The sequence below is a fragment of the Spermophilus citellus genome (genome assembly GCF_964194105.1).
Source record: "Spermophilus citellus genome assembly, chromosome: X".
In the NCBI taxonomy this organism is placed as follows: domain Eukaryota; kingdom Metazoa; phylum Chordata; class Mammalia; order Rodentia; family Sciuridae; genus Spermophilus; species Spermophilus citellus.
Genome location: NC_138190.1, coordinates 127,072,972 through 127,100,757, shown reverse-complemented (window position 1 = coordinate 127,100,757; position 27,786 = coordinate 127,072,972). Strand labels below are relative to the sequence as shown.

At 37.0% G+C, this 27,786-nt stretch overlaps 1 protein-coding gene across 9 annotated transcripts in view; it reads left to right on the top strand.

The window, feature by feature from the left end:
* Positions 1-1,473: 1,473 nt before the first annotated feature.
* ENOX2 (ecto-NOX disulfide-thiol exchanger 2) overlaps positions 1,474-27,786 on the top strand; it is a 371,622-nt gene continuing 345,309 nt past the window's right edge. For 2 of the 9 annotated variants that reach the window (XM_081277001.1, XM_081276997.1), the window contains exons 1-2: positions 1,474-1,686; positions 2,990-3,038. Coding sequence is in view for 2 of the 9 variants with exons in the window: in XM_081276994.1 (XP_081133120.1) it covers positions 17,282-17,303 (22 nt within the window). In the remaining 7 variants the exon portion in view is untranslated. Of the gene's footprint in view, positions 1,687-2,989; positions 3,050-17,178; positions 17,304-18,431; positions 18,451-24,794; positions 24,910-27,786 lie in introns of those variants that run through there. The other 7 variants (XM_081276999.1, XM_081276995.1, XM_081276994.1 and 4 more) reach the window with 5 other exon arrangements.

The window sequence follows — 27,786 nt, the reverse complement described above, 5'->3', positions numbered from 1 at the left end:
TTGAAGTCTATTTCAGGCATGGCCTCTTTCAGAAGTGGAATCTACATAGGTATCTACCTATGTAGATATCTTTTGAGCACCTTGCCCATTTTATACTCTTCTATCCCCCTCCCCACACATTGTGAGTTATTTGAGAGCAGGGACTTCCCCCCCAATGTTGTAGCAATAATGCCCAGCTCAAAACCTTGCACAATGCAGTTTGTCGAATAAATGGTTGAATCTATTAAATCCTCTTTCTCCTTCACTTCTTTTTCTGAAACCACAGGTGATTTACCTTAGCAAAATTCAATTCCTCCTTCTTTTCCTTCATCCCATTTATAAATAAAAAGTTGTTCTTACCAGGGAAGTTACAGTAATTGAGCTCTAATGATTCATCAAGCTACACGAATTTGCCTCCAATAAAAAAGTTAAAGGTTTCCATGAAATTAGCCTTAATAAACAACCATTTTCCTCAACCTTTAAATCACTTGAAAGTGTTTTGCATTCCTACCTATTCTTAGTCCAACTCCGATGACATATTTTTACTCAAAAATAGTTTCTTAAAGACATATCAAATTTGTTATTATTTAAGTGTAATGTTTATCTGTTCTAAACTATTATACTGCACTGTTGTATGAGGTGCCTGGGTCTTCACCTTAACATAATGTATCTACATTTTTAAAGTTAAATGGGCTTTTTCTGGGCTGGCCTAGATTATATTTCTATGTCAGAATTCTGACACTGTTTCTAAAAGGAAAGCATGGTTATTAATTAGTAACAAATATACAATTTTCCAAGCATTTAAAGTGATTCTAATGAAGGTGGTTCACACAGATCAAACTCTGACAGTTTTAAAGGACCATATCTTCCTCTCAGTTAAAATTCTAAGCTTATCAGAGCATAAATAATGTTTTTTTTAAACACTGAAAATTCGGGGCTGGGGTTGTGGCTCAGCGGGGGAGCACTCGCCTAGCACGTATAAGGCCCTGGGTTCAATCCTCAGCACTAAATATAAATAAATAAATAAATAAAAAACAAAAGTACTGTGTCCAACTAAAACTGAAAAAAATATTTAAAAAAAAACACTCAAAATTCAACAAGAATGTCAAAACTATATTAAAGTACTTTTCCCCAAATGCTAATAGCTTAAGAGCATTAAAATAAATCTAGAGCCTTTGTCTGCCCCCGCAAGCAGAACCTCATACCTTAAGACAGAAATTGTTAGTATAGTGCACTCCAAACTACAACACCCATAATACCCTCCTAGGTCTGAACTCCAAAGACAAGCGGAAGCGGGGAGGGGCTAGGAATTGTGGGTACACGGAAAAGTGGGTCTCGACTCGATCTCCCACAATCCTTTTATACTTGCGTCTCTCCGCCAATGCCAGTATTGGATTCACCCCCCTCCCAGGAAGAACAGCCTCCAGCGACCTCAAACTACAATTCCCATGAGGACAAGAGCTTGGTCCCCAGGCTTCCCTGGTGACCAATAACCAATAGGAGGTGGCCCAAGGGCCGCTGTGTAGGTGAGAGTACAGCCTTGGGCTGGAGCGCGGGGCCTAGGCGGGCTAACGCGAGACGCGGAGTGGAGAAGACACTTGTACTGCGTGGGGCGCGGTGTGGGCACTCAAGCCCTGGACCTGCCGCGCCCGCTCGATTTTCCGCGGCTGTTTAAGGAGTAGCGCTTCGGTAGCCGGGGAGCTGGAGGTCAGAGAGGCAGAAAGCCCGATGGCTGTGACTGGGGACTGTGGGACTGAAGGGGCCTAAAAGGAGGGTGCTTCCGGGGCCCGTGTCTTCAGTGCCTAACTCCGCCCAGCTCCGCCTCTGCAGGGGAGGGGGCGTCGGCACAGGGAGGAGGGGGTGAGGATCAGTAACCTCAAGTCTCGGGAGCTCACCCGCGCTCTTTCCTCCGCTTCAACTTGCCTATCTTCTTTGTCCATCACAAAGCGGTCAGGGTCCCGCTCCCACCCCGCCACCCTGGTTTTTGCCTCTCAAGAGGACCAAAGTTAGGGTTCGTGACAGGGTCTTCCCTAGGCGGCGTTTAGACTCTTTCGTACTGTTTACAGGATTTGAGTGACCGCTTGCCTGAATTGCAGTTCAAGTTTGGGCATCCACCCCTCCCAATGCAAACATTCCCCATTTTCTCTGGGGGTGTGGGAATTCTTTGATATGCCCGAGACGTAACTTTCTGTCAAATTTCTCTTTCTACCTCGGTGGTGGGATTAAAAAAAGATCGCCATGTCTTTACCGACCCTTCCAGCCACCCACCCCTTCCCTAACCAGGACTTTGGAGTGGAAAGGGTTTCCCTTCAGTATCCAGAAGGGACAGGGAACTGACATCGGAAGGAATCTTGCTTTAAAGAAATAATGTGTTGAATGTTCAGTGCAGTATTCCTGGGAGAGTGAAAGCAAATTAGACCTATTTAAAAACCCCAGGGGTTTAGAGGTTTCCAGCAAAGACCTATAGCACTAATGTTGATGAACATTTAGGGGCACACAAACTTCAGAATAGAGTGTGTGAAACAGACTGTATTCATTATTGTATTGTTATAAACGCAAAAAGTGCTGAGGGGCTAGTGAAAGGACATACTGATAGGGGTTGTGGGGTTAATTTATGGGAGTTCAAGCGTAACCCAGGAAATGCTGAAACCTTGAAACTCAACTGTCTTTCAGAACAATCCTGGTAGGCTTTTTGAAGGAGGTTAATTTTAATTTGGGCTTCAAAGGAGAAAAGGGGATTTGAAATGAGCAGAGGAGAGAGACAATGCTTCCTGCTACTGGGGTTGGAGTTTAAGAAAAAGGGATACAAGAGGGGTCTTTGTGTGACAGGTGGGCTTGCCAGATTGAAGTAAGAGGTGTCAGCAGGAATATATTGGGAAATAGTGTTGAAAAACTTGGGATCATAATAACATGGCACTTTGAAGAATCCACATAGTTTGGATATTATTCTGTATCAAATAAAATTAAAGACAAAAAAACTAAGATTGGGTGATTTTTCTTTTCGTCCTAGGGGAACCTGATTTGAAATCAATTCTTGAAGAACACAAAGAAGTGTGGTGGTATGTTCCAGGTGTGAGTTTAATTTAAATCTAAGAAGAAGCTTGTCTTAGAGACATTTTGTTGGTGGCTATTCTTAGCTACAATCTGTAGTTCAAATCAATTTGAAAACGGGTGACATAAATTTATTTTCTTAAGACATGCATTTGCTTTCCTTCTTCAGCAGATTACCTGCAATGTATTCTTCTCATTGGGTGACAATAATGACTGCTATTTATTGAACCCGTATAATGTCCCAGACATCATCATGAAGTACTTGTTACATTATCTTAAGTGTCTTACAATGTGTGTACTATTCCAGTTTTTTTTTCCTAGAAGAAAAACTTAGGGTCACATAGAATATAAGGAGCTAGTTGGGGTTATAGTGTACAGATTTCTGACTCTAAAGTCAATGCTCTTCCTGATCATGGTTTGCTCTGCCTGATCTTCTTCTTCTTCTGCCTCCTCCTCCTCTTCCTCTTCTTCCTCTTCTTCCTCTTCTTCTTCTTCTTCTTCTTGAATTTCCATTTGTGGTAGAGATATTATTATGAAGTATAGTTGATAATCCTGGCAGAAATCCAGATGATTTACTTTGAATTTCTATCAGAATGTATCTGCTGTAAAGTAGCTGCCAAAATCAAATTAGCTTAACTACTATTGCAACCATAGCTAATTGTATCTGCCAAAACTATAGTCAGTATGGCTATTTCTGAATTAGATGATTCTCTTTATAAAATATGTCATGCCTCTGAGCGATTTAGGCCTGGACAGCATTTTGGGTTTTATTTTATTTTAGCTTTTATTTATTTATTTAAATATTATTTTAGTTGTTGATGGACCCTTATTTGCTTATTTATATGTGGTGTTGGGAATTGAACACAGTACCTCACATGTACAAGGCAAGCGCTCCACTGCTGAGCTACAACTCCAGCCCCTTGTTTTAGCCATTAAAAAAAAAGTGACCTGGGTGATTAGATCACCTCCATGACCTCTACCCAAACAAATTGTTGGAGGTACACAAAGTACAAAGTATGAGCTCTCTCTGGGTCTAGTTGGGGAGATAGGTGCCCACAATTCTTAGGAGTCAGTATGTGGCTGTATAAGAGTAGGACATATTTGTTAAACATTGATAAATTCAGCATGGCTGGATGAGGATTATCTGGGAGAAGCAAGGTATAATGGTAGAAGAATCTGGAAAGATACATCAGGGCTGATTTGTGAAGAATCAAATGCAATGCTAAGAAGTTTGGGTATGGCCCCCTAGGCCCAGCAGCTCACCAAATGTGGGGCATCTGCAAGTGGTGGTTACATTATATTTTTACAAACATTTTAAATTTTATTAGTTTTATATTAAATGTAACTTTTAAAAGATAAATAGAATGAAGGTTAGTTAGGATCTGATTTAATAAAAATAGAAAATTAATCAATCTTAAGGTGAATATGGTAAAAATCACAAAGTTATATTCAAATAGTCAAAATGTGATAAATACTGTTTATACATAGGCAACCAAAAAAACATGAAAGTGTTTTGGAAGAGGGGTTCCATGATCATATTTTCCCATTTGGATGATGTCAGTAGGAAGGATGCCTGGAGGGAGACATGACCATTTTAGGAGGTGGGTGCTCTGTTCTATAGAGATGATAAGGATCTGAGAGTAGTGGCACATGAGAACAGAAACAGATTTGAGAAGCATTTAGAAGACAACATTAGTAGGACTTGGTAGATGTGAATAGTATCATATGGGTGTCAACAGAATTTGTTTTAGAAGTCCATATGTACCACTTGTCTGTTATCTTTTTTATTCTACAATAAGCATAATATTACCAAAACATGCTATGTTTATATGTGCATTGATGTAACAGTGGAGGCTATTTTCACTGTTTAAGAGTTGATTTTGATTATACATAATCATTCTTCCTGTCTTATTGAGTATTCTTGAGAGCAGTGGATCATGTATTCAAGACACTGATAAAGAATATGAATATGATATGTTACCCCTCACCACACTCATGTGAATGCACACACAAAGCAAGATTAGGCTTCTGGTTTCCAGAGGACCCTACACTTACCTCTATTCCAGCTTGCACCACACTGTGTCTGTTTGTATGGATGTTTCTGTCTCTTCCACTAGACTGTGAGCTCCTTGAGGGCAGGGACCAGGTTTCATTCATCTCCATACATGTAGCATCCAGAAACAGCATTTGGCATATAGTAGATAAGGACAATGGGCAGCTGTGAACTATTTTATTTAGAGGCCACATAAGTTCAGATTTGTGATTTATAAAAATCATTTTGTCAGTATTGGTGGAAAATGGATTAGAAGAGAGGCAGTGATTATTGGATGTAAAGAATGGACCAACGTAGTCACATGAATATAATTCAGGCCCTTGGTAGCACAGAGAACCAAATATCATGAGAAGATTACTTGTTAGCTACATTTAGTACTCTTGCTGAATAAAGTAGTAAATAAAATGTCCGTGATTTCATTAGTTAATTTTCTTATTTTTTCCCACTCTTCCTTGGTTATCTTACATTTTTTTCCCCACAATTTACACTTGTTAGGTCTGCCCATTGCTTTGCTCCTTTTGACAAGTTCATGTTGTTCTTGCCCCAATACTTTGCCAGGAAACACTCCTCCTCTCTACCCAAGATTCCATTCTAGGAATCACTCACAAATCCATCTCCTCCTAGTCAGAGACACTGCTAGTGGAACAGAATTTGATAAAGCCCTTCTGGAGAACAATTTGTCAACTTATAACCTACCATTCAATTTCTAGGGCTCTGTTTTGAAGAAATAATCAATGTTTCCAAAAATTTTGCTCCCAGCATGCCTTTCCCAGAGTTGTTTATAATAATGGCAAAAAGAAAAGAAGAAAAAAAAAGAACATCTTAAATGTCCAATACTAGGGGTTAGAATGAAACCAATTGTGGTTCATCTATAGAATGAATTTTTAAGTAGCTATGTAAGTTCATATTACTAAAGTATATTTAATGATATGGAAATTTGTTTATAATATGTTAAGACAAAATTCAGGTCATAAAACTATCAGTACAGAGTGGTAGATTCCAGTTTCAATATATGCACATATCCCACACACACCACACACATCTGTGTATACACAGAAAAAATTCCTGAAATGTTGAGTACACATAAAAATATTAATAAGGGTTTGTTATAAAAGGTAAGATTATGTATGACTTCTATTTTAACCTTTTGCATATTTTAATTGTGTAATCTTTTACAATTATATATTTGTTATTTGTTATTTTTTTAAGAGAGAGAGAGAGAAAAAGAAATAATTTTAATATTTATTTTTTAGTTTTCGGCGGACACAACATCTTTGTTTTTTGTATGTGGTGCTGAGGATCGAACCCGGGCCACATGCATGCCAGGCAAGCGCGCTACCGCTTAAGCCACATCCCCAGCCCCAATATTTGTTGTCTTTTTAATTATCTATTTTTCCCCTGTGCTACCCCTATTTCCATTGCCTTAATGTAGGTCATATGTAGGCATCACATCTAGCTTGGTTTACCATTGGCTCCAGCCTGCCTCCCTTCTAATCCATTTTCCACCAATACTGACAAAATGATTTTTATAAATCACAAATCTGAACTTATGTGGCCTCTAAATAAAATAGTTCACGGCTGCCCATTGTCCTTAGGATAATATCCAAACTTCTTAAACTGGCTTATAAAACCTTTGAAAATGAGCTCCCTGCTTTCCTATCCAGCATCAGTTTTTCCTCCTACAATTTGTCTTGGGATCTGATGCCAGTGCCAAACACATAACAGGCATTTAGTTCATGTTAGCCAAATGCTGATGTGAATTATATGAGTTAACATTTGTGTGCCAAGCAATCTACTGGTATTTAATTTACTCCTCAGAATAAAAATATTAAATACATATAATAGTTTTTTCTATTTTACAAATGAGGAAGACTGATTTCATTAAGTAAAACTAAGAAAAGTTATCATAATAAAGAGCATTGTTTAAAGAAAAAGATCAAAGTCCCCTGCTGTACCTCAGCAATCTTCATTTTCCTACAATCCCTGCTGGTCTTTGTCAGCATGAATACAGATTTTGTACATTCCCTTGGGTAAGTTATATGTGACCACAATATAACAAGAACAGCCTCAGACTGACACAATCTTACCATGTTATGGATCACATTGTGCTAACGTACAAAAATCATTCCTTTGTGTATGTAACACTTCATGCAAGAGAGTAGCTCCAATTGCTGTGTTTTTCTTTTGGTTTTGAGATTCTGTGTTGGGATGGGGATGTCAGCAAAGAGCTACAGAAAACTGTGATAGAATTGAATGTACAGGAAACAATGTGTCTCATGGGAGCTGATGTCATTGGTTAATTTATTTTTTAAAATGTCATGTAGATGTATTTTTCAGCAATCTGTCCCCAGAGAAGACCTTGGTTGAATTCCACAGTTAATCCTATTTACAGAATACAGCCTATGTGTGCACTATATTCTTGCATTGTTAAGTGATCTTACACATATGTAGTGGATTACCATAATGGCATACAATTGAATGAATGTAGGATATCATATTTTCTCTACAGAAGTGTATCAGTGATCATATTGTCACTTAGGACCCTAAAGTGTGATCTTTCCTTCATTTTCCTCACAGATAGTATCCGTTTTAATTATAAAAATTAAATGATCTCTAAAGGACAGAAGTTCTAAGCGTGAATCATCTGAATAAACTGATATTATTTCTTAAGAAATTATCCCTTTTAAATACTCTAAAAGAATCTGTGGTTCCCCTGTTCCATGAACAAATGAGTGGAATATAGAAATCATAATTAGGGTTTCAAATCATTCTATAAATTATTGTAGGCTTACTATGTGAAAATATACACTAGATATTCAAAAATACCTCCTTTTAATGCCAGAGAAAGAGAGAAAGAGAAAACACACACACACACACACACACACACACACACGAATGAACATTCAAGATTAAATGAAAGAAGATTTTAACAAGCAGACCCAACATCTAAGTAAAAATGTACTCAGCTGAAAATTGGGCTGTGTGCCAATGGGAATGTATCCATCTTCCCCTCCTCCCCATCTCTTTCCTTTATGAGACATCTAGGCAAAAATGATCCACCAGATAACTGATAAGCAAATGATCTACTTCTCTGTTTACAAACAGTGTGAGAGAAGGAACAGTGACTTTCTGTGCATCCAGCTCTGTGCAAACCTGGTGGTGATATTGTGAGAGTTATGACTGTGTCAGCTTTTCCAGGGTTTCTGTCTCTGCTGCAGAGATTTGGCAGACACCTCAGACAAATTTTATGTCTCTTAAATCTTCCTCAAGCTTGGCTTGGCTTTTAGATTTATATGTACAAAAAAGTGAAGTGTTTACCAGTTTGACATTTTTGAAGATCAAGACAGACTATGTTTTTTTTTTTTAATTCAACATACACCTCAGTTTAATGTATAGAAAGGATTAATTGCTTTTTGTTATTTGTTTAAAACAGCCCTGATGTTTACTTTTCAGAAGTGGCTACTGATCATATGTCTAAACATTTATATTTCAGTCCTCAGTGTTACTTCCTCTATTTCTTGCCTGCAAAGTATAATGTTTTGCTGAAGTCTTAATTTTCCTTTTTTTGCCTTTACTAATAATGTAGTATAAAGCATTGTAAGCTGGGAGGTATGATGAAACAGATTGACAATCTAGAAGGAAAAAGGAGATATTTTTATTTGTTATCAGCTTTGCCTCCCCCCCTTTTTTTTGGTGCTCTGTTTTTCAGTGGTCTTTTAAAAATATTATTTCTTGGCATAAAAATCATAAATGAAAATAAGAATTGGAAAACTTTCAATGACTACCCATTTACAGGGATGGTTCAAATCAAATGAAAGTTTGGCTGAAATTCAAAAGGGTTGAGGCACTGTATGGAGAACGTTATATAAACAGCATTGCTTCAGTAGTGACCTGTGAAAGATAAAGATGGGGAAATCCCCAGTAAGGGCCCTTTCTCCAGCTGCTCTTTTTATTAGCCACAACTGCCAGTGAGAATTTCCTGGGATAGAAACTGTTATGTGGTAAGGCCCCACGACTTGTTCTCCTATCATTTCTTCTACAGTTAGGTCCTCCAACATACTTCACTATGATTATTTTGGTCAGTCACATAAGATTCTAATTTTCACATTTCAGGAGACACTGAGTTTGAAATCAAGGGACATTTAATGTTCAAACTCATTCATTCAGTAGATATTGAGTACATACATAGGACCAGACCTTATACTAAGCACTGAGGATATAGTAAGGAATTAGATATAATCCCTGCCTATTCTTAAGGAGCTCATATTCTAGTGAGGGGGATAGGTGGACACTCAAGCCAGTTATCATATTCTAATGTGAAAAGGGCTCAAATAGAGATGTATGGACCAGGTGCCCTGTGGACATGGTGGAGGGGATTACTGCTGGAGTGGGAAACTAATTGTGCTGAATTATAAAGAATGAGTGGGCATTGCCTAAACTCTAGGTAGACAGAATGGTGCTAGGCAAGGATTCCAAGCAGAGGGACCATTAACATACAAGAAAGTCATATGAAAAAATAGATAGTTTAAAATAAGGTAAGATACTGTATGTGAGGCACTGGGAATGTGGGAAGAAGGATACGAATCTGGAAAGATGTCCCATGGCCAGTTAGAAAAGGAAGAAACATGCTAAGAAACATGGCTATTGGTAGGGGTGACTCAGCACATGGTTTGAAAGAGGGGAATAACATGATTGTATTGGAGGATGGGCTTTATGGAGGGGGGATACAGGACACAGAGTAAGTCCACTTTTTACTTTGATAGTCTTTGAGAGGTTTTATCCTAACCACTTGCCATTGTTCAACAATGCCATTTTTGTTAGGTTCTCTTTTAATATACAGAGGTCACTTTGAATAATTGTTTCCTTCTGCACAGAGGCCATATCTTCCTGTACTCCTTTACATGCTACTTAGCTGAATATTCATTTTTTCCAATTCAAATCAGTGATCCCAGGACTAATTGGGATTTGATTATCATGAAGGAAATCAGTTTCAGAGCAATAGCTTCATTGCAGAAACATTATATTTAATGCTTGCTGAGTCAACAGGGCCAAGGCAGGCACTGGTCAGCTCTCTGTGGGGGCCAAAGGAGAGAGAGAGAGGCTGAAGAAATGTCAGGAAGTATTTGAAAAATAGATAGCATCCAGAATGTCGAAAATCCCTATTGTTCATGTCCAGATATGGGAAGTAAGTATAAGGGCTAGAAGTATATAAAGATAAAACAAATACATGTTGAAGGTACCTGGCCAGTTTTATATTATTCTCTTTCTCTGACTCAGACACTATGAATGCCTTCCTATTATTCAAACTCTTCAGCCTGGCATTCTCTGCAATCTGGCTCTAACCTACCTTTCCAATATTTATACTTCTCTCTTAGAATTCTGGTCCAGCCATTTACTCTTTGAGATATTGGTTGGCATTCCCTCACCTACCCTGTGAGCTTGCTAAGGGCAGGAGCTATGTTTTTTACCTCTTTGGGTTCTCCCAAGTACCTAGCATATAGCAGGAGACCCAAGGCACCAAGGGTTTGTTACCATTGTCCCCCACCCTTATTTCCAACATATTATTGACCTAATACCCTCTGTACTAAAAATGTTTATTGAGACATTATGTGAAAGGGCTAATTGTTCAAACTTTTTTTTTTTTTTTGGTACTAGGGATTTAACCCAGAGATACTTAACCACTGAGTCACATCTCCATCTCTTTTTATTTTTTATTTTGTGGCAGGGTCTCACTAAGTTTCTTAGGGCCTCACTAAGTTGCTGAGGCTGGCTTTGAATTTGTGATCTTGCTGCCTCAGTCTCCCGAGTCACTGGGATTACAGGTGTGCACCCCCATGTCTAGAAACAAACTAACTTTCAGAAAGTTGCAAGAATCACATAAGAAGTCTTATGTACCATTCACTCAGATTCACCAGTTTTTACTATTTTTCCCTGTTTGCCTTATGGTTCTCTATATAAATATGATTATTTTGTTTTGAAGCATTTGCATTTGAATAAGCCATATCCTTTACCCCTCTCCTTTTTAACCTTTTATTATGAAATTTTCAAATATAAAGACAGAAAAGTTGAAAAACTATAATGAACACACAGATGCTCATCATTTAGATTTTATAATTAACATCTTATTATACTTGTTTTTTATGACCAGTCTATCCATTTATCTATCTTATGCATTTCAAATTGAGTTGCAATGCCAATACTTTCTGAATTCTGCATATTATTAACTAGATGAACAAACTATTTTGTCTTCTGAATCAACCAAATCATTCAGTCATACCTGCACTGGCTGTGTTGCCAGAACTCTGGTCTATGTTTGTGTCTGAAATCTTTTTGACCATGGAACATGTTCTTTTATCAAAAATTTTGAAAGGCCCTCCATCTCACCTTGTGTAGCACCAGGCATATGTTTCATACATACCAGTTGATGCTGATGAGCAGACACAGAGCTAAAAAGCCAGGAAAGAAACATAATAAAATCAGAATAAACTGGAGGAAGAGGAGAAAAAAGGAGTAAGTGAGAAGGCCACAGGCACATGGGAGGAAGTGAAGCCAGGGCTTGAAGCACCAGGGGAAGAAGGATGCCTCAGACATTCAGTACTTCTATCTCCTACTTCCCAGCCCTCTCTTTATAAGGATAGGTTCCCAGAAACTAGGGACAATTGCTGCTTAGCAGAGCACATGACAACTCTCCTTGTTACCTCTTAGGTACCACCAATTAATTATTCATGTTGCTTCATGAATATGCAATTCAACCATAACATATAGTTTGGCTTTGGAGGGTGTAGGTAGGCTACTGAAAATCTCTTTCAAACTCCATGTTACAGCCAAAGAGCACTTGAGTTCGATGAATACTAGTTTTCTTTTTCCTTATAATCTTTCTTTTTTGTTGTGTTGCTTATAAATACAAGGATAGCTTTAATCTGCATTATTGAACACTTGTTTTGTGCTGAGTATTATGCTAGTTGCTATCACATCATTGATACTTTCCAATAACCTGATAATGTAGTGTTCATTCTCCATTTGCCAGATAAGAAAATTTGAGCCTTGGTATGGTCTTTTCCATAAGCCAGAATTCAGAAAATTCAAGTCTGTCTAACTCCAGAGCCTGGTAGCTGTAACCATTGTACAACACTGTCAGATGACATTTTAAAAAAGCCAACGAAGTATAAATGCAAGAAAGTCTACATTCACTGTAGGGAACTCAGAATGTGACATATTCACTAAGCAAGTCCAATTTGGATCACTGAATCAAGAAATAAGTATGTCTTTAATCATTAGAATGTTGGCATAGTAATGGATTCAGATTGTTTGAGTTCAAATCCCAGTTCTAGTTCCATCACTAACCAGTCAACTGACTGTCACAGTCATTTAACATCAGTTAGCCTAAGTTTTCTTGCTTATAAAATATAGCATATAGCTGTATGGTGGGGACCCATTAAAACAGTTAATGTGGGGCTGGGGCTGCATGTGGGGCTGTAGCTCAGTGCTTGTCTAGCACATGTGAGGCACTGGGTTTGATACTCAGCACCACATAAAAATAAATAAATAAACAAACAAATAAATAAATATAATGTGTCTACCTACAATTTAAAAATATTTTTATGTAAAATCCCATACCACACCTGGCATGCAATAGATGTTCAGCATATTCTAGATCACTCTCATTCTTTTCTTCTTTTTTGTGGGGACCAGACTTCTTACCTGTAGCTTTCACTTGAGGAAAATGAACTGAGGGTTTTGAGGGTTGATTATTCCCAAGGCTGAACAAGAACAGTTAGTTGCCAACTCTCATGTGAACCATATTTCAAAATAAGCTAGAAACATGAACCCTAGGAGGATTCAGGTGGTCCATTTCTCTGCTTCCTGGAAATTAGGGCCAAATTGTGATAATCTATTTTGGCACTAGACTAAATTTTACAATTGGCATGGACTATTAGATTTGGGTATTGGTAAACCCATCCCAGCATTTCAAGGCAAGCAAGCTGAGGCAATGAGAGAAGTGACTTGAACAATTTCAAACAGTGAAAAAAATTAGTAGAGCTCAATTCTCCTGACTCCTTTTCCAGTGTTCATTCTTTGGTTCATCTATGGGTTCTCAAGCAAGTGAAACCAAGCTTTGAAGTGTGCTCTTCACTACTATGCAGCAATAAAAAATGACAAAATCATAGAATTTTCAGGGAAATGGATGGCACTAGAGCAGATTATGCTTAGTGAAGCTAGCCAATCCCTAAAAATCAAATACCAAATGTCTTCTTTGATATAATGAGAGCAACTATGAACAGAGTAGGGAGGGAGAGCAGGAAGAAAAGATTAACTTTAAACAGAGACATGAGATGGGAGGGAAAGGGAGAGAAAAGGGAAATTGCATGGAAATGGAGGGAGACCCTCATTGCTATACAAAATTACATATAAGAGGTTGTGAGGGGAATGGGAAAATAAACAAGGAGAGAAATGAACTACAGTAGATGGGGTAGAGAGAGAAGTTGGGAGGGGAGGGGAGGGGGGATAGTAGGGGATAGGAAAGGTAGCAGAATACAACAATTACTAATAGGGCATTATGTAAAATTGTGGATGTGTAACCGATGTGATTCTGCAATCTGCATTTGGGGTAAAATTGGGGGTTCATAACCCACTTCAATCTAATGTATGAAATATGATATGTCAAGAGCTTTGTAATGTTGTGAACAACCAATAAAAAATTAAAAAAAAAAAAAAGAAGTGTGCTCTTCACAAGAGCTGGAACTGTTTGGACTCTCAGGGATTGGTACACGTTTGATTGATTCAGAAAATATGAAGCTTTGTTCTGGTTCAAATCATTTCACTAGTTTTTTTATTGCATTCAAACTGTTAACATTTCTTTTTTGTTTGAGGTTTAGCAAATTAGTGTTGTTTCTCCCTGTTTAGGTTCATGGTTTGGTTCAAATTCTTGGTTCTTTGAAATCTTCCTTTGGGATTTTTGTTTTTGACAAAAATACTCAGAATCCAAGGTGGCTAATGACAGGAATTCATTTGAAAAGATCAGTCATGCTTGGTGACAGCTTTGTGGAGGAGCTTGGGTGGTTTAGGAAACCATTAGTGCTTACATTATGGAACCTGATATCAGGATAAAGAAACATTTCAACAGTTTTTGGTGTTTATGTTTGTATATTTTTATCAGGATGCTCTGATGCTTTCGTTTCTATTGCCAATCTGGGTTGAAACTGCTGTCTCCACCTCATTGCGTTTTGGGACTCTGTCAGTCATTTTCTTGATATGAGCCTAATATTTTGACTATGGGAAAGAAACTAACTAAAATTGTTTTCCCTGTCCTTTTCCCTTTACTTTGGACTTTCTGAGGAATTTGGGTAATGTCAATTTTAAGCTTAAATTTGTGGAGTTAGTTGCAATTCTCAAAGGCAGAGCAGCATAATCCTGCAATACAGCCTTTGTTTCTTCTTTTACCACTGTGAAAGTCTAGGGTAGGCCCCTTGCAGAACCTAAAATTGGGCTAACACCTTTCCTAGTGGCCCATAATGCCACAGGTGAAGCTGTGGTAGAGAGTTGTAGTGATGAGGCCTCTGAAGAACTGTATCCTGCCTGCTTGGCTTTCTGCATGCCACAGGATAGCAAGTTCTGATGCTAGGGCTGCCAGTACCTTTTCGAATTCTTAACTGTTTACCTAAACAGATAGAAAGCTAGAGTTGCAGCTGTGGTAGTAAAAGGGCTATTCCTAATATCTTTCTTTCTAAGAGGAGGTGAGATTTGGGATGAACCAAGCAAGTATTTCTGATTAGAAAGTTAGTTCTCACTTTAGATTCATTCTCTTTATTCTTACCTCTCCTTCCTCTCTTCTCTGCTCTCTTCACCTCTCTTCACTTCTTTCCTCCTAGCTCCTTCTTCTCTTCCCCATGTTATTGGCTCATTTGGTCTTAGCTACCAGTCACTTAATGCTTTGTGATTCACAGAATCCATTTTCTCCATTGATTTAATATAGATTTTGGATATATATTTTAATGGCATTTTCAGTAGTGGATATGACACTCAAAAGGGCAATTAGAAAAAAAAGTTTTCTTTCTTCTTGCAAAAATTGAGCTAAGCACTTGCTTGAGGACACAGATGGCACTGGAGGGGGCCAAGAGGAGCTGACATATGATATTTCTGTTATAGCCCCCACAATTTTTTTGGTTGCTTCAGATTTGGTCCATGTGGATAGACACATACTTGGGTAACCATCATACAGATGGAAATCAGGACATGTGGGATTTGGCTGAACCAAAGGTCTTCAAACATTGCCTGGATCAGTTAGTGCCCCAGGTGTGGCCACCCCAGGACTTCGTGTGCTAAAATTGTGTCCCAGCTTAAGCCAGCTGATCACTGTATATATAGTATCAAGGCAGCTTGGAGTCTTATAAAGCATGTCTTTGGATTTTTACCTTGTGGATTTAGATTTAGCTAATCAATTCAAATCCTTTCTCACATAGTGGACAGAGAGGATGTACCAGGTAAATAGAAAGATTTAACAAAAGGAGATGCTTGACCCATAGTTTGCATCCTAGATGGGGTGTAATACCAGAACATATAAAGAAAAATGGACCAACTTCCAGAAATGAAAGATAGAATTAGAGGGCTCCAGTCTCTTTAAGATGCTTTTGGTATATTATATGTCACATTTTAATTTTTTTTAAAAAATTCCCCTTTTGTGGAATTTTAAAAACAAACTGTTCTTTTTAATTTCAAAATTTGAAGAGTGAAGCAATGTTTAATGAAATTATATTGGCCCTTTCTTTTTATTTGCCTTATGTGAGAGAAGTTCCTCACTTCAATCATTTAAGCAGAACTTGTTTTCGGTGTAGTAATAATAATACCATACAACTGAATATCCCTTTATAATTGACAAAAGTCTTGTCATATCCATTATCTCATTAACTTTCACAATAATCCCATGAAGCAATCAAGATAAGTAGTATTATCTCCAATTTATAAATGAGGGAACTTAGGCTCAGAGAAGTTAAATGACTCATCCAGGATCATACAGCTAGAAAGATATAAAACTGTAACCTGAACTCAGGTTTCCTGATACCCACTCCCAATGCTGCTTCGATTGTGTCGTGTTCCCTCCCTAAGAAACTATCTGCTTTTTGTTCCTACTCATGATTACTTTTAAAATATGTCTGAAAATGTGCTTCCATTTAGCAGATGAGTAAAACTGAAGCACTTAGAGGTAAAGTGACTTCTTATAACTAACAAGTGGATCCTTCATCGAGCACTTGGCTTTTTACCTTGACTTCAACTGAACTATTTTTAGGTAGCCATACATTTTTTTCAGTGTTAAATATATGCAGGAAAGTTGTGTGATCCACTGATTATAGGTGTGAAAGCTGCACCTGGGGAATGGGACAAGGGATGAAAAGTTAGCTTAAAATAATTAGCTTCTTACTGTTTCGTTAAGAGATGTCATGTTCAATAGAATTTAATTTCTTTATACTTCCTTTGCTTCCAGCCTTTTAAATACAATTCTTTAGGGAAAATTAGCAAATATTCATTCTGAATGTTGATTTCCCAGGAACAAGGGTAGCCAGAGGAAAGAGAAATTGGAGGGGCGACTTTCTGTGCCCTGTAAGAGTGGGCAAGCTTTATTTTGTTTAGAGCTGCGAGCTAAGATTTCTTCTAAGGCATGCAAATCGTAAAGTTCTGATTTGTCAACTGCATGCTGTTTCTTTAGGCACTGATGTATGAAATCCCGAACGAATTCTCCGATGAACATACTGCTAATTGCTTCTCCACCTGCTCTCCAACCTCCTCTACCCCACCCCCTCCACTCCCAATTCAGCCTATAAGTGTCCGTCATTGGAGATGGATGGTGACACATGCAGTAATAGCAATTCATAAAAGCCAGTTCCAGCCCTTGTCTTCAAGGCTCCTGGATTTTCCACTGCCTGCTTTTGTGTAAGTGAAGTGGATGGAAGTGCTACTGGCATCAGAATCCACCTCCCTATGCTCCGTTGCTAGAGCTCAGTTCCTCGGCTAGAGCTGAGCTAAACAGAAGCATCGGATCTGAGCTGAATTGTGGCTTTTTTTTCCTCAATGGGGAGGTGGGTTAGGGATAGTGTGTAGTGGGGATTTTGGGTGCTTTGGCTTTTCTTTTTGTGGAGAGAAGAGGGTAAAGAGAATAACTCACAGTAGGATACAACGTGAAACTGTTCCCCGAAGAGTGTCACAATGTTCCTGGTACAATATACAGGTATAGTATGTTTCATTTTATCTGAAATTTCCCTTTTGTTTCAAAGTGCATTTCTCTCTCTTTTTTTTCCCCTCGCAGTTCAACTGTACTGAAGGACAAATAGGATTCTAATGAGCTAAACAAAATAGCTGCATAAAATATGCCTGCCCCTAGCTATAATGTTAGTAGCAGATTGCTGGGTAAAAGCTGGGTTTTCTGTTAAATTGGTAGTCCCGATCCCTAAATTGTGCACGCTTCTCTGTTGTTTTGTTGTATTGAATTTCTCAAGTCTTAGGTCTGCAACTGGTAGTATGTGATACAGCTTAGAGTGTTTGCACAGAAGACACAGTGCTTTGGAAGCAAAAAGCAAATTTTAAACACTTAGGTTATTGTGCTTCTCTTGAGTTTTTTAACTCCTGTTTTTATTAATTGGTTGTGTAGATTTGTCATATGGATAAGAGTGAGAAAACTTCAAATAGGAAGCATTCCAGAGCACATCTGTTTGGTAAATTTTATTTATTTTCATTTCATTATTAAATTCAGGTTGGTGAACATTATATATTATTGTTTGTTTATTCTCCTGCTAGAGGAAAAGTGTTGGAAACAGCAAGGCTAAAAATGCCAGCCTCAAACCATCTGTATTATAAAATATCTTTGGATCAGAAGTGTCCCTTAAGTATTCTTGTAGGCTGTCAGAAAAATACTGGTTCATAATATTGAAAAACTTAAAGACTCTGATCAGATATTTGTGAACATTTTTCGAAAAGCTTCTTATACAGCAGTTAGATGGAAAGAAAGGACCCTTGCAAATGAAAAACTCTGAGAAAGTTTCACTTTCTTGCAAACAGAATGGAACAGAAGCTTAGTTTCTCCAAACACGTTTTGATAAGTTCGAATATCATTTATTGTCAAGGACTTTCATCTCCATTCTTGCTTTATTATCCTTAAAATATTGTGTTCCTGTGCTAAAGAGCTAAAAGATCATGTTCTGTTTTGATGTGTGGTTTGACAGTTGATTTCACTCCTCATTAATTGGACAGCATACAGATGATGTGGAGAAGTGAGTGAGTGACAATATTTCAAGGTTACGTTGAAGAGCATACAGTGAACCTTAGTGCCTGGACCAACAGCTGCTGAATTGAATTGTCTGCAATTAAAGCAACAGCAGGTTTGTGTAGTCTCCCTGCAGCCCATTTATTTGAATTTATAGCTTTGGTTTCTTCTTTGTGTATCAGTTGGTTTGCTTTGCTAAGTGTTGGAAAGTTGTGCTTGCTGGATGTCTTCCCTATACTCCAATGCATGCTTGACTCTGGAAGAGCCATCTCTGTATGTTTGATTGTGAGAAGTTGTTGAGGTTTTTCTCATTTGGTTAAAACCACAGACTGTCTTATTTTTTTCCACTACAAAGTTAAATAGATATATTCTTATGGAAAATATTGTTTTGTTCAATAAATAGAGGTTTCTCATGGACTGATGTTACTGGTTTAAGTTTCTGGCAGTGAAAAATACTGGATTTTGTTATGCTACTGAATTACTGTGAAAAATTTCTCTATAATAATAAAAATGTTTATGTTAAAATACTTGATGACATTATCTCCTTGCCATCTCAATCCCAAGGTGACCTAATGAATAACATGAAACCCAAATAGGTGACTTTTGTGACTGAATTTTATTTGTGTGTCAATAGTGAATACATATTTAATTTCTTAATGGTTTTACCCTACTAAAATTATAATTACAATATAATTGTTGGTTATTGAATCACAGTGAATGTTCTATGAATCATTTATACAGTGATTTAATATAGACTGTCTTAGTTTGTCCTTATAACAATCCGGGTGACAACCATAGTGGTGATATGATCTCATCTTATAAGTAAGAAAACTGAGATTCAGAGGATAAGTAACTGGCCTGATGTCTCACATCTAATAAGTGTCAAGACTGAATTCATAGGTTATAGCATCTGATTAAAAATCTGTAGTTTTTACTTTCTTACATGACACTGTCTCTCAGATGATGAGACCAGGGTAAATTTGACTTACGTTACTAGTCAAGAAGACTAAATTGAGTTATTTACTAAAAAAATATATTATTTGATAGAACTGTAGGGATTGTTTTCAGAACTATTTTAATACAACATTTATTTTAAGTGCCTTCCAGATTTATTTTTATAGATACTTAAGATACACTAGTATTTTGATTAATGTATACATCAATATGAATGAAAATAGAAATTTGAAGTTTTGGGGAAAGAAAATGTTGTCTAATACAAAAGGTAATGTGAAATATTTTCCTTCTAAAAAAGCTAATTGATTTCAGTATTCTGCTCCGTGATCTTATAAGATTGTTTTCATAAATGTGTGTATATTTTAAAATATTCTGGCCATGAGTGTCAAGCACTGTTTTTAAAATTAGAATATTTTGTCCAGATTAAATGAAAAATATAGCTAGTTCAGTTTCACTCCTTTTTTCCTCTTTGTTTCTTTTTCTTTCTCTCGTCAGCCTTTCCATCTTTTTAAATTCTCAATGGTTTCTCACTTTTAAATCCATTACTTTTAAGGAAAAATTTTACTTTCTGTCCTACTGAAAAAGGGACTATTATTTAAAGCTGCACTATCAATTCTGCAAATGAACCCAGGTATTTGAGTAACTCCTACTAGGTCTCTAGAAAAACTTTTTGTAAAACCTCTTAGGAAAAATGGAATTTTAAAGAAGGACAACTCTTCTACAGCATTTGACAATATCTGAGAATGTTATCAATAAAATGAGCCAGAGATAGGGCAAATATTGTTATAAGCTGTTCATGAGACTTTTAGGAAGATGGTAAAGATGGTAATGGGTATATATTGTCTTGTATACCTCATAATGAGAATTTATCTTTATTCTAAGATGGTATTTTTATATTTCAGTGCATCTTAAAGTAAAGCAGGACATATTATTCCCTTCTGATAAAAGAAGAAGAGGGCAATAGAAAGCCCTTTCATTGTTCTTTAAACTTAAACGATCTTTGACACTTAAAAAATACAGGAGGGAATTGTGGGGAATAGGTCAGTATTAGAGAAGGGAGAACTAGGAAAACCAGGCATGTGATTGGAAGCTCCATATCAAAGTTGTTTTCAGATAGGAATTTTCTGTGAAATTGGAAGCTCGGGCTAACACCCTAATGTGCCAATGCTTTTCCTGGGAACAAGCACTCTGAATTTAAATGAAAAAAAAGGAGCTTATAGGGGCTTTTAAAGAAATTGACATTTTCTTATTGGTGGAGGAAAAAAAGCTATCATTTGCAAAATAATCACTTTTCCCCTGAACTGTTTGAGGCCAGGATAAATTAGAGAGGGGTGGATTTCTGTGTCTGGTTGTTTGGGGAAGTGAAGTTGAATTGTCTGGTGGATTTTCCTCTTTATACACTTGTAAGTGTATTTTAGAGGCGTGAAGGGCAGGTCTTATGGATGGGAGTATAAGGGTTAGTATACACTAGCCAACAGTGTGCTGGAGCCTGCTTGCACTAGCTTAAGGAGATCACTATGAATATTTATAAATTTAACTACTTAATTTATACCTTTTCCAAAAAGGACTTAATGTATTCATTATGAATAATAATCAAGGCATGCTGTCTATGCAGGACATTTATACTGCAGATGCCTCTTGGGCTGCTAAACTATACTGACTGACATCCCGTAAACATAACAGTGATACATTCAAGGGTTATTAAACATAACACAGTTAGTGTCCCCCTCCCATACATATACATAATAATAAGTATAGCTAACATTTATTGAATGCTTATTCTATGCAGGGCCATATTGTAAATACCTTATGTATATGAACTCAAAAACTTTCCAGGACTCTCATTAAGTAGGTAGTATTATTTCCATTTAAAGCTTAGAAAAAATGAGACCCAGACTTTAAGTAAACTGCCTACCAGGTAACATTGTTAATAGGTACCAGAATCAAGGTTTGATCTCCAAAAACTTGTCCTCAGAGCCCATGCTCTTAACGACTGTGTAATATGTGGTGTGTCTTTAAGAGCACTTCATTGAAGGTGTTTGCCCAAACTGTGCCGTGCAGAGCAGATATACCATTGTCCATGACTTTGGAAGACTTGTGCAGCACAATGTTGTCTCCTCACCAGACTGTTAAAGATTTTTTCTGTTCTCTCTGACCCTCCTCATTGGTACTCTGTTCACAGTCATAGAAGATCATTGCATCCCCAGCAGTTTCTAAAACACTGCCACTACTAATGTTCTTTCTTCAGATTTTTGGCTTTGTTTTAAAAATCTTTCATGTTCTGTTGCTTCTATCTTGATTCTCAGCCTTTTGCAACAAGAAACATTGCCAACCAGAGTGTAATTTTTCTTCTATGCAGCCAAATGACCAATCATAACATATCTTCCCAGCATCTACTCTCACCCCACTCCATTTTATGCATAGCTGTTACAGGGTTTTTCCAAAATGCAGATTTTATCCTGTCACTCCTCTCCTCAGAAATTTTCTAAAGGATTTTGTTTTTTTTGTGCAGGGCCATGTTGTAAATACCTTATGTATATGAACTCATCAACTTTCCAGGACTCCCATTAGGTAGGTAGTATTTTTCCATTTAAAGCTTAGAAAAATTGAGACCCAGACTTTAAGTAAACTGCCTACCAGGTAACATTGTTAATAGGTACCAGAATCAAGGTTTGATCTCCAAAAACTTGCAGAGCCCATGCTCTTAACCACTGTGTAATATGTGAATGCCCATTTGGGGCATTCACAATCATCCATGGTCTCATCCCAGCCACCCAGAAAGCCTTTACACCCTGATCTTTCACTATACCATGCAATGTATATCCTATTTATTTAGCAGCTAGACCACTTCTGGGTCACTGGGTACACCCCAAATTTTTAAGCTCTGTACATTTCTCTGTGCTGTTCTCAAAATATTTATATTACTATTCTTGCACATCTCTAAGAGCCACTTGACCCTTAAAGTTCAGTTCAAATCACATCTGCTACTGTATCATAGTACTTATTGTCTGTCATCCACCAGTAGGCTCAATTCTTGGTCATTAACCATATTTTATTCATCTCTTAGAGCAAAGCCTAGTATCTTGCACATAGTTACCTCTCATATAAATATTAGGTGCAGCTATACCAACAAAGAGGTTTTTCTCCTCTTCTGCTAGCTCCAGGTTCAGAGCTGTACCATAGCCCAAGAGTTCCAGAAGTTGAATGGGTACATTGCTTCTGTTTTATGTAGATATTTTAGGATATTGGTTAAAACGAGTTGTTTCTGTTTCAACTGTCTTCTTGATTTTTTTCCTCTATACTCATCCTTGCATGGTTTGATTATACCTTCAAAGCTCCTTCTTTTGTCTTTGTGGAATAACCTTTCACTTTTGTAGAGAGAGAGACAGACTTGCCTATGTACATATATTAATGCTTAATCATACAAGAAAATTAATCTGTATACATAAAATGATAATTAGAAATTTTATTTTTATTGTCATGGTTTTAAGATATGTGATACTTTTAAATTTAAATTTATTTTAATATAAAATATAAAACTGTACATATTAATGGGGTACCATGTGATGTTTCAACACATGCATATACTGTAAAATGTTCAAATCAGCAAAAACATCTATCCCCTTAAACATTTATCATTTCTTTATGGTGAAAATGTTCTAAATACTTTCTTCCAGATATTTTTAGATATATTGTACATAATTGTTATCTTTAGTCACTGTACTATGTAGTAGCACACCAGATTTCTTACTCCTGTCTACTTGTAACTCCTTTCTATGGATTTGATATTAATTACATTGTAGAAAAATTATTGTTGAGATGATTTGAATTTTTTGTTTTGGCACTGAAAGTCTAGGTCTTATATGATGTCAACCCAGTGCTGTCCAATAGAACTTTTTGCAATGATGAAATATTCTGTATCTCCACTGTCATCACAGTAGCCAGTAACCACTTGTGGCTATTGAGGATTGAAATGTGGCTACTACAACCAAGGAACTGAATTTTTAATTTTACTTACGTTTAATTTAATTGAAATTTAAACAGTCACATTGGGAGTGCAGCTCAAGAAAATCTGGTTAGGGTGGGCATGGTAGCACATACCTGTAATCCCAGTGGCTTGGGAGGCTGAGGCAGAGGATATCAAGTTCCAGGCCAACCTCAGCAATTTAGTGAGGCTCTAAGCAACTTAATGAGACCCTGTCTCAAAATTAAAAAATGACTGGGATGTGGCTCAGTGGTTAAGAGTCCTGGATTCAATCCCCAGTACAAAAAAGAAAAAGAAAAGAAAAGAAAATTAAGTCTGGTTATCCAGAAGTAGTAATTTTCTTAGGGGTCTAGATGGCCACAGTGATGATGGTATTGATGTATTGATGGGCAATCAAACTGGAATGTTTTTTCCTTTGACTTATAAGGAATTGCATTTCTTAAGGATAGTTTAAATTTTAAACATGGCCTAAAGTGAGTTATTCTCAGAAGTGATTTAACAAATTATGATCTCAATTAAATTTAAATGAGATCTACACTCTGCATTTCTCATCAGTACTATTTTTCTCATCATATTGGCTTGCCGTTGAGAGCTGGCTGTTAAGCTTTGATTTCTAAGCTAGATAAGAAAGTTGAGTTAATCAGAAGAAAGAGCACCTAGCTCCAATGTTCAGGTCATAGACACTTTTTTATACATTTTGGCTCTTGAAGACCCTTTCATTGTTTTCTTTTGGTTTTTCAGTCCTTTAGCTACACATGACTCACTACTTTTCAGCTTCCATTTCTCACTCTGACAGGTCTTCCCTGTACTAGTAGTGTACCCCTTTCAAGATTATTTCATTATTTAAAATACCATTAAATCTTCGGAAGAATTTGAATCAGAAATATAATGTAGTCTCAATATAAAGAGACATAAATCTAGTCCTGTGTTTTATTACTATATGGAGTTCACATGTATTAGTTTTTTTCCTGGGGACCTTAAAAAGAACCTAGCATCAAAATCTATAGTATTGGGAAAAAGTTACACGTGTAGAGCAATGTACTTGGGTATTACTGTCTACAGAAACTATATGGTAAATAATTATGCCTGCTTGACCTGCCTCTCTGTTGCTTAGATCCCAGTTCTTTGTATTATTTTCAATTGCTACAATTTTTTAGCACATCCTAAAATTCCCTTATCTCCTTCTGCATTCTTCACTTTCTTTAGCTCTGCTGTTTTCAATGGACAGCAGACTGCCCCCCGCTTTTTGTACCATTCATACTAGCTTCCAGAATCCATTGTCATATTCAGCCTCCCTGAACTGCCTTGAAGTGTTCAAAGCGGGCCACTCGGGGCCACCCTGCAACACTCTACAAATAGGTTCTTTTGTTTTGAGGACTAAATAGATAGTACCTCAGCTACGGTTTTGAGAAATGTGTAAAGACAAAACCCTCTGGATCTAAAGGAAATTTAAAAATTTTTGCTTCTTCCTTTCCTCAGACTACATCTACATTTTTCAGTGGTATTTTTTCTTTATTTAGAAATCCAGACCTTTCTACTTTCAATGAAAATGTTCACTCTGATCAGGACTCTTCATAATTTACATCAGAATGAAAAAGAAGGGAAATGTGCTTTCAAGGCCTACTATAGGATGATGCAAGTATCTTTACATAAATTATTTCATTTAATCTTCAATCAGCACTCTCAACAAATGTTAGTTATGCTTCTTACTCAAGGCTGTTTATACCACTAACTGATTTATAGCTCTGTCTCTAAACACTCCAAAGCCTACATTCTTATTTTTCTTTTATACTTATATGTATAATTGTGAATGGTTGTCTCTATTCCTAGCCCTGTTTGTGTGTGTGTGTGTGGGGGGGGGCATGGTGGGTGAGAGAGAGAGAGAGAGAGAGAGAGAGAGAGAGAGAGAGAGAGAGAGAACTCAAAGGGAAAAAGTAGGATTAGAAGTTTTCAATACTATGGTGTTCCCTTGCAAAAATCCCAGATTAGTGAAAGTTGGAGAATATAAAGAAAACACTTTCTGCATTAACTGTCTACTGAAAAGGAATTGTGATGTGCTCAATTAGAGTTTCTAAAACATTGTAAATAATGCCTTCTTTAGATTCTTTTTACTTCTGCTCATTGCCACTCCTGTTCCCTGCCCTAGACTGCTGACCCTTGCTGCCAAACATGGTTGGCATTTTCCCAAACCCTGCCCTTGGGTTTGGAGGTGGGACAGAAACTGCAAAGAACCACAGCCGTTATGTACTCAGCTGAATTATGGAAATCTGCTTATTCAGTGGAAGTTGTTTAACCTGAATTCACCTCAATGTGTTATAAAGAAGTTGATGAACATAAAAATAATTGTGACAATCATATTGAATAAAAATAACAGTAATCTTCATGTAAGTAAGGCAGACTATTCTGGAAAAGTTTTTCTTGGGTGGCATATTACATTTTTTCTTGGTTATAAGTATGAAACCAATATATTAAAATAAATAGATCATCATTAAAAGTCATTTGATTCATGCTTTTATAAATCTACAGGTGATGGGATAGTAAACTATATTTAGAGTGTGCAATATGATATACCATTTAAAAAGCCAATATGGTTTTGAGTAACTGACATAGATATGGACAAATAACTTCTAAGAGCAAAGTAGTGAGAATCCCTTTTTAATTGGTAATAAGACCATGCTCAAGTTTCTGTTCTCTGGAATTGAGATACTTGAAATGGAAAAGAGCAATTGAAATGCTTAAGGGATCTGGGGAGAGTGGTTTATGAGGGTGGGACACAAAGTAAATACAATAAATACAGCTTGAGTAGTTCGTGAATATTGGCGCTCACGGCTATTTTGAGTGGTGTGAGTAATAAAGAGCACAATCTGGCAGAAAAAGGGATAAGCACAGGCAGAAATATGACCATTGGAGAAATGAGCCTGGGATTCCAGTAGTAGCTCTTCCCTCTCAAGTAGTGTTCCCTGAGTGCCCTACCCATGGGCTTTGTGAGGCTTTTAACAAGAAGGGGAAGAAATGGTCTGGGAAGAAATGGTCTGAAGGAATTGAAGTGAAAAAGACATAATTGTTCTGTCTTTACAGCGAGGGATGGGGGCTGTAGCTCAGTGGTAGAGCACTTGCTAGCATATGTGAGGACCTGGGTTCAATCCCTATGATTGCAAACAAAAATTAAGAAACAAAACTCTCAAGTCAGTAAGATACCAGAATTGATTCATAGACAGAATATGCTTTCTGGGGTACTATTGCACAGTAGGGGGATATAGATAATATTTATACTGCACATTTAAAAAGCTAGAAGAAAGGATTTTGAAAGTTTTCATCACAAAGACATGAGAAATGTTTGAGGAGATAAATGTTTAACCTGATTTGAATATTGCACAGTGTATATGTATATCAAATATTATAAGGTAGGTAATTCCATTAATATGTACAGCTTTTATGTTTTATGTATATTAACTAAAATAAAATCAATAAAAATATTTGCAGCTATTTAAAATAAAAATAACCCCCACCCAACAGTAAACTCTCCAGAACATTTCTTTGGCTGTCCTCACATCAAGGCCAGATAAAGCACAAGCTGAAGAGAAGAACCTCACTCTAACATGGAATATGATCTAAGGCAGTGCCCTTCTTGGACCTTCTCCACAGAGATTTATTACTGGAAGTAACAGAAGGGCTATGTTGGAACATTAGAACACAGTTCCAAGACATGAACCCTGAGGTTGGGATTTATAGTAAGGCTCTGGTGTACTAACTGGACAATGAGTAGAATTTCACTGCAGATGTTTTCCATTTGTGACTTTTGATGCAGGGTTTTTGTGTATGCCTAAGAGGTCAGTGAATCAGGATTAGTAAGTCAGGACTTCTCAGCTTTCACCTACTATGCATGTTTTATGGACTTTACCAATCCATTCAGGGAGATACTTGAAGCTGTTTAGCCATTTCTGATCCCCAGGGCACTATTGGTAAGCTGCCCTTCCCAGGATATTAAACTTTCCCTTGCTATTGTGAAACAGATGATAGATAAGCAGCTTTTCTCATAGTAACTGAACTTCCCTTTTTTCAGTATAGAGTACTTTCCAGTAGTTTAAAAGTGTAAAGTGGAGTAGAGACTGCTATCCCATGAGGTTTTAAATCTAGATCATAATAGACCAACTGCCAACTTATTTCCCTTTATGATCAATGTTAAAGTTATTGACAGAAAAGCATTGCAGAATGGAGTGCCAATTTCTTATGGCATTTGTGGACTTATGCCAAAATATTTGAAACTTTCAGTCAAATGGTTCATTCTGGAGTGTTGGGAGCAACTTGTAAAAATGAGCAGCCTATATATTCCATGTCTGATGAAAAGACAGAGGAGGGTGGAAAGAGAGAACAGAAAAAAATCCAGAATGATTTGTAACTAATTAACTTAATGCTTATTAATATTAAATATAATGTAGGATATTGTTCTTATTAACATTTATAAAGTGCTACCTGTAAAGCTGCAGACTAAATAAAAATAATCCAGTAAAT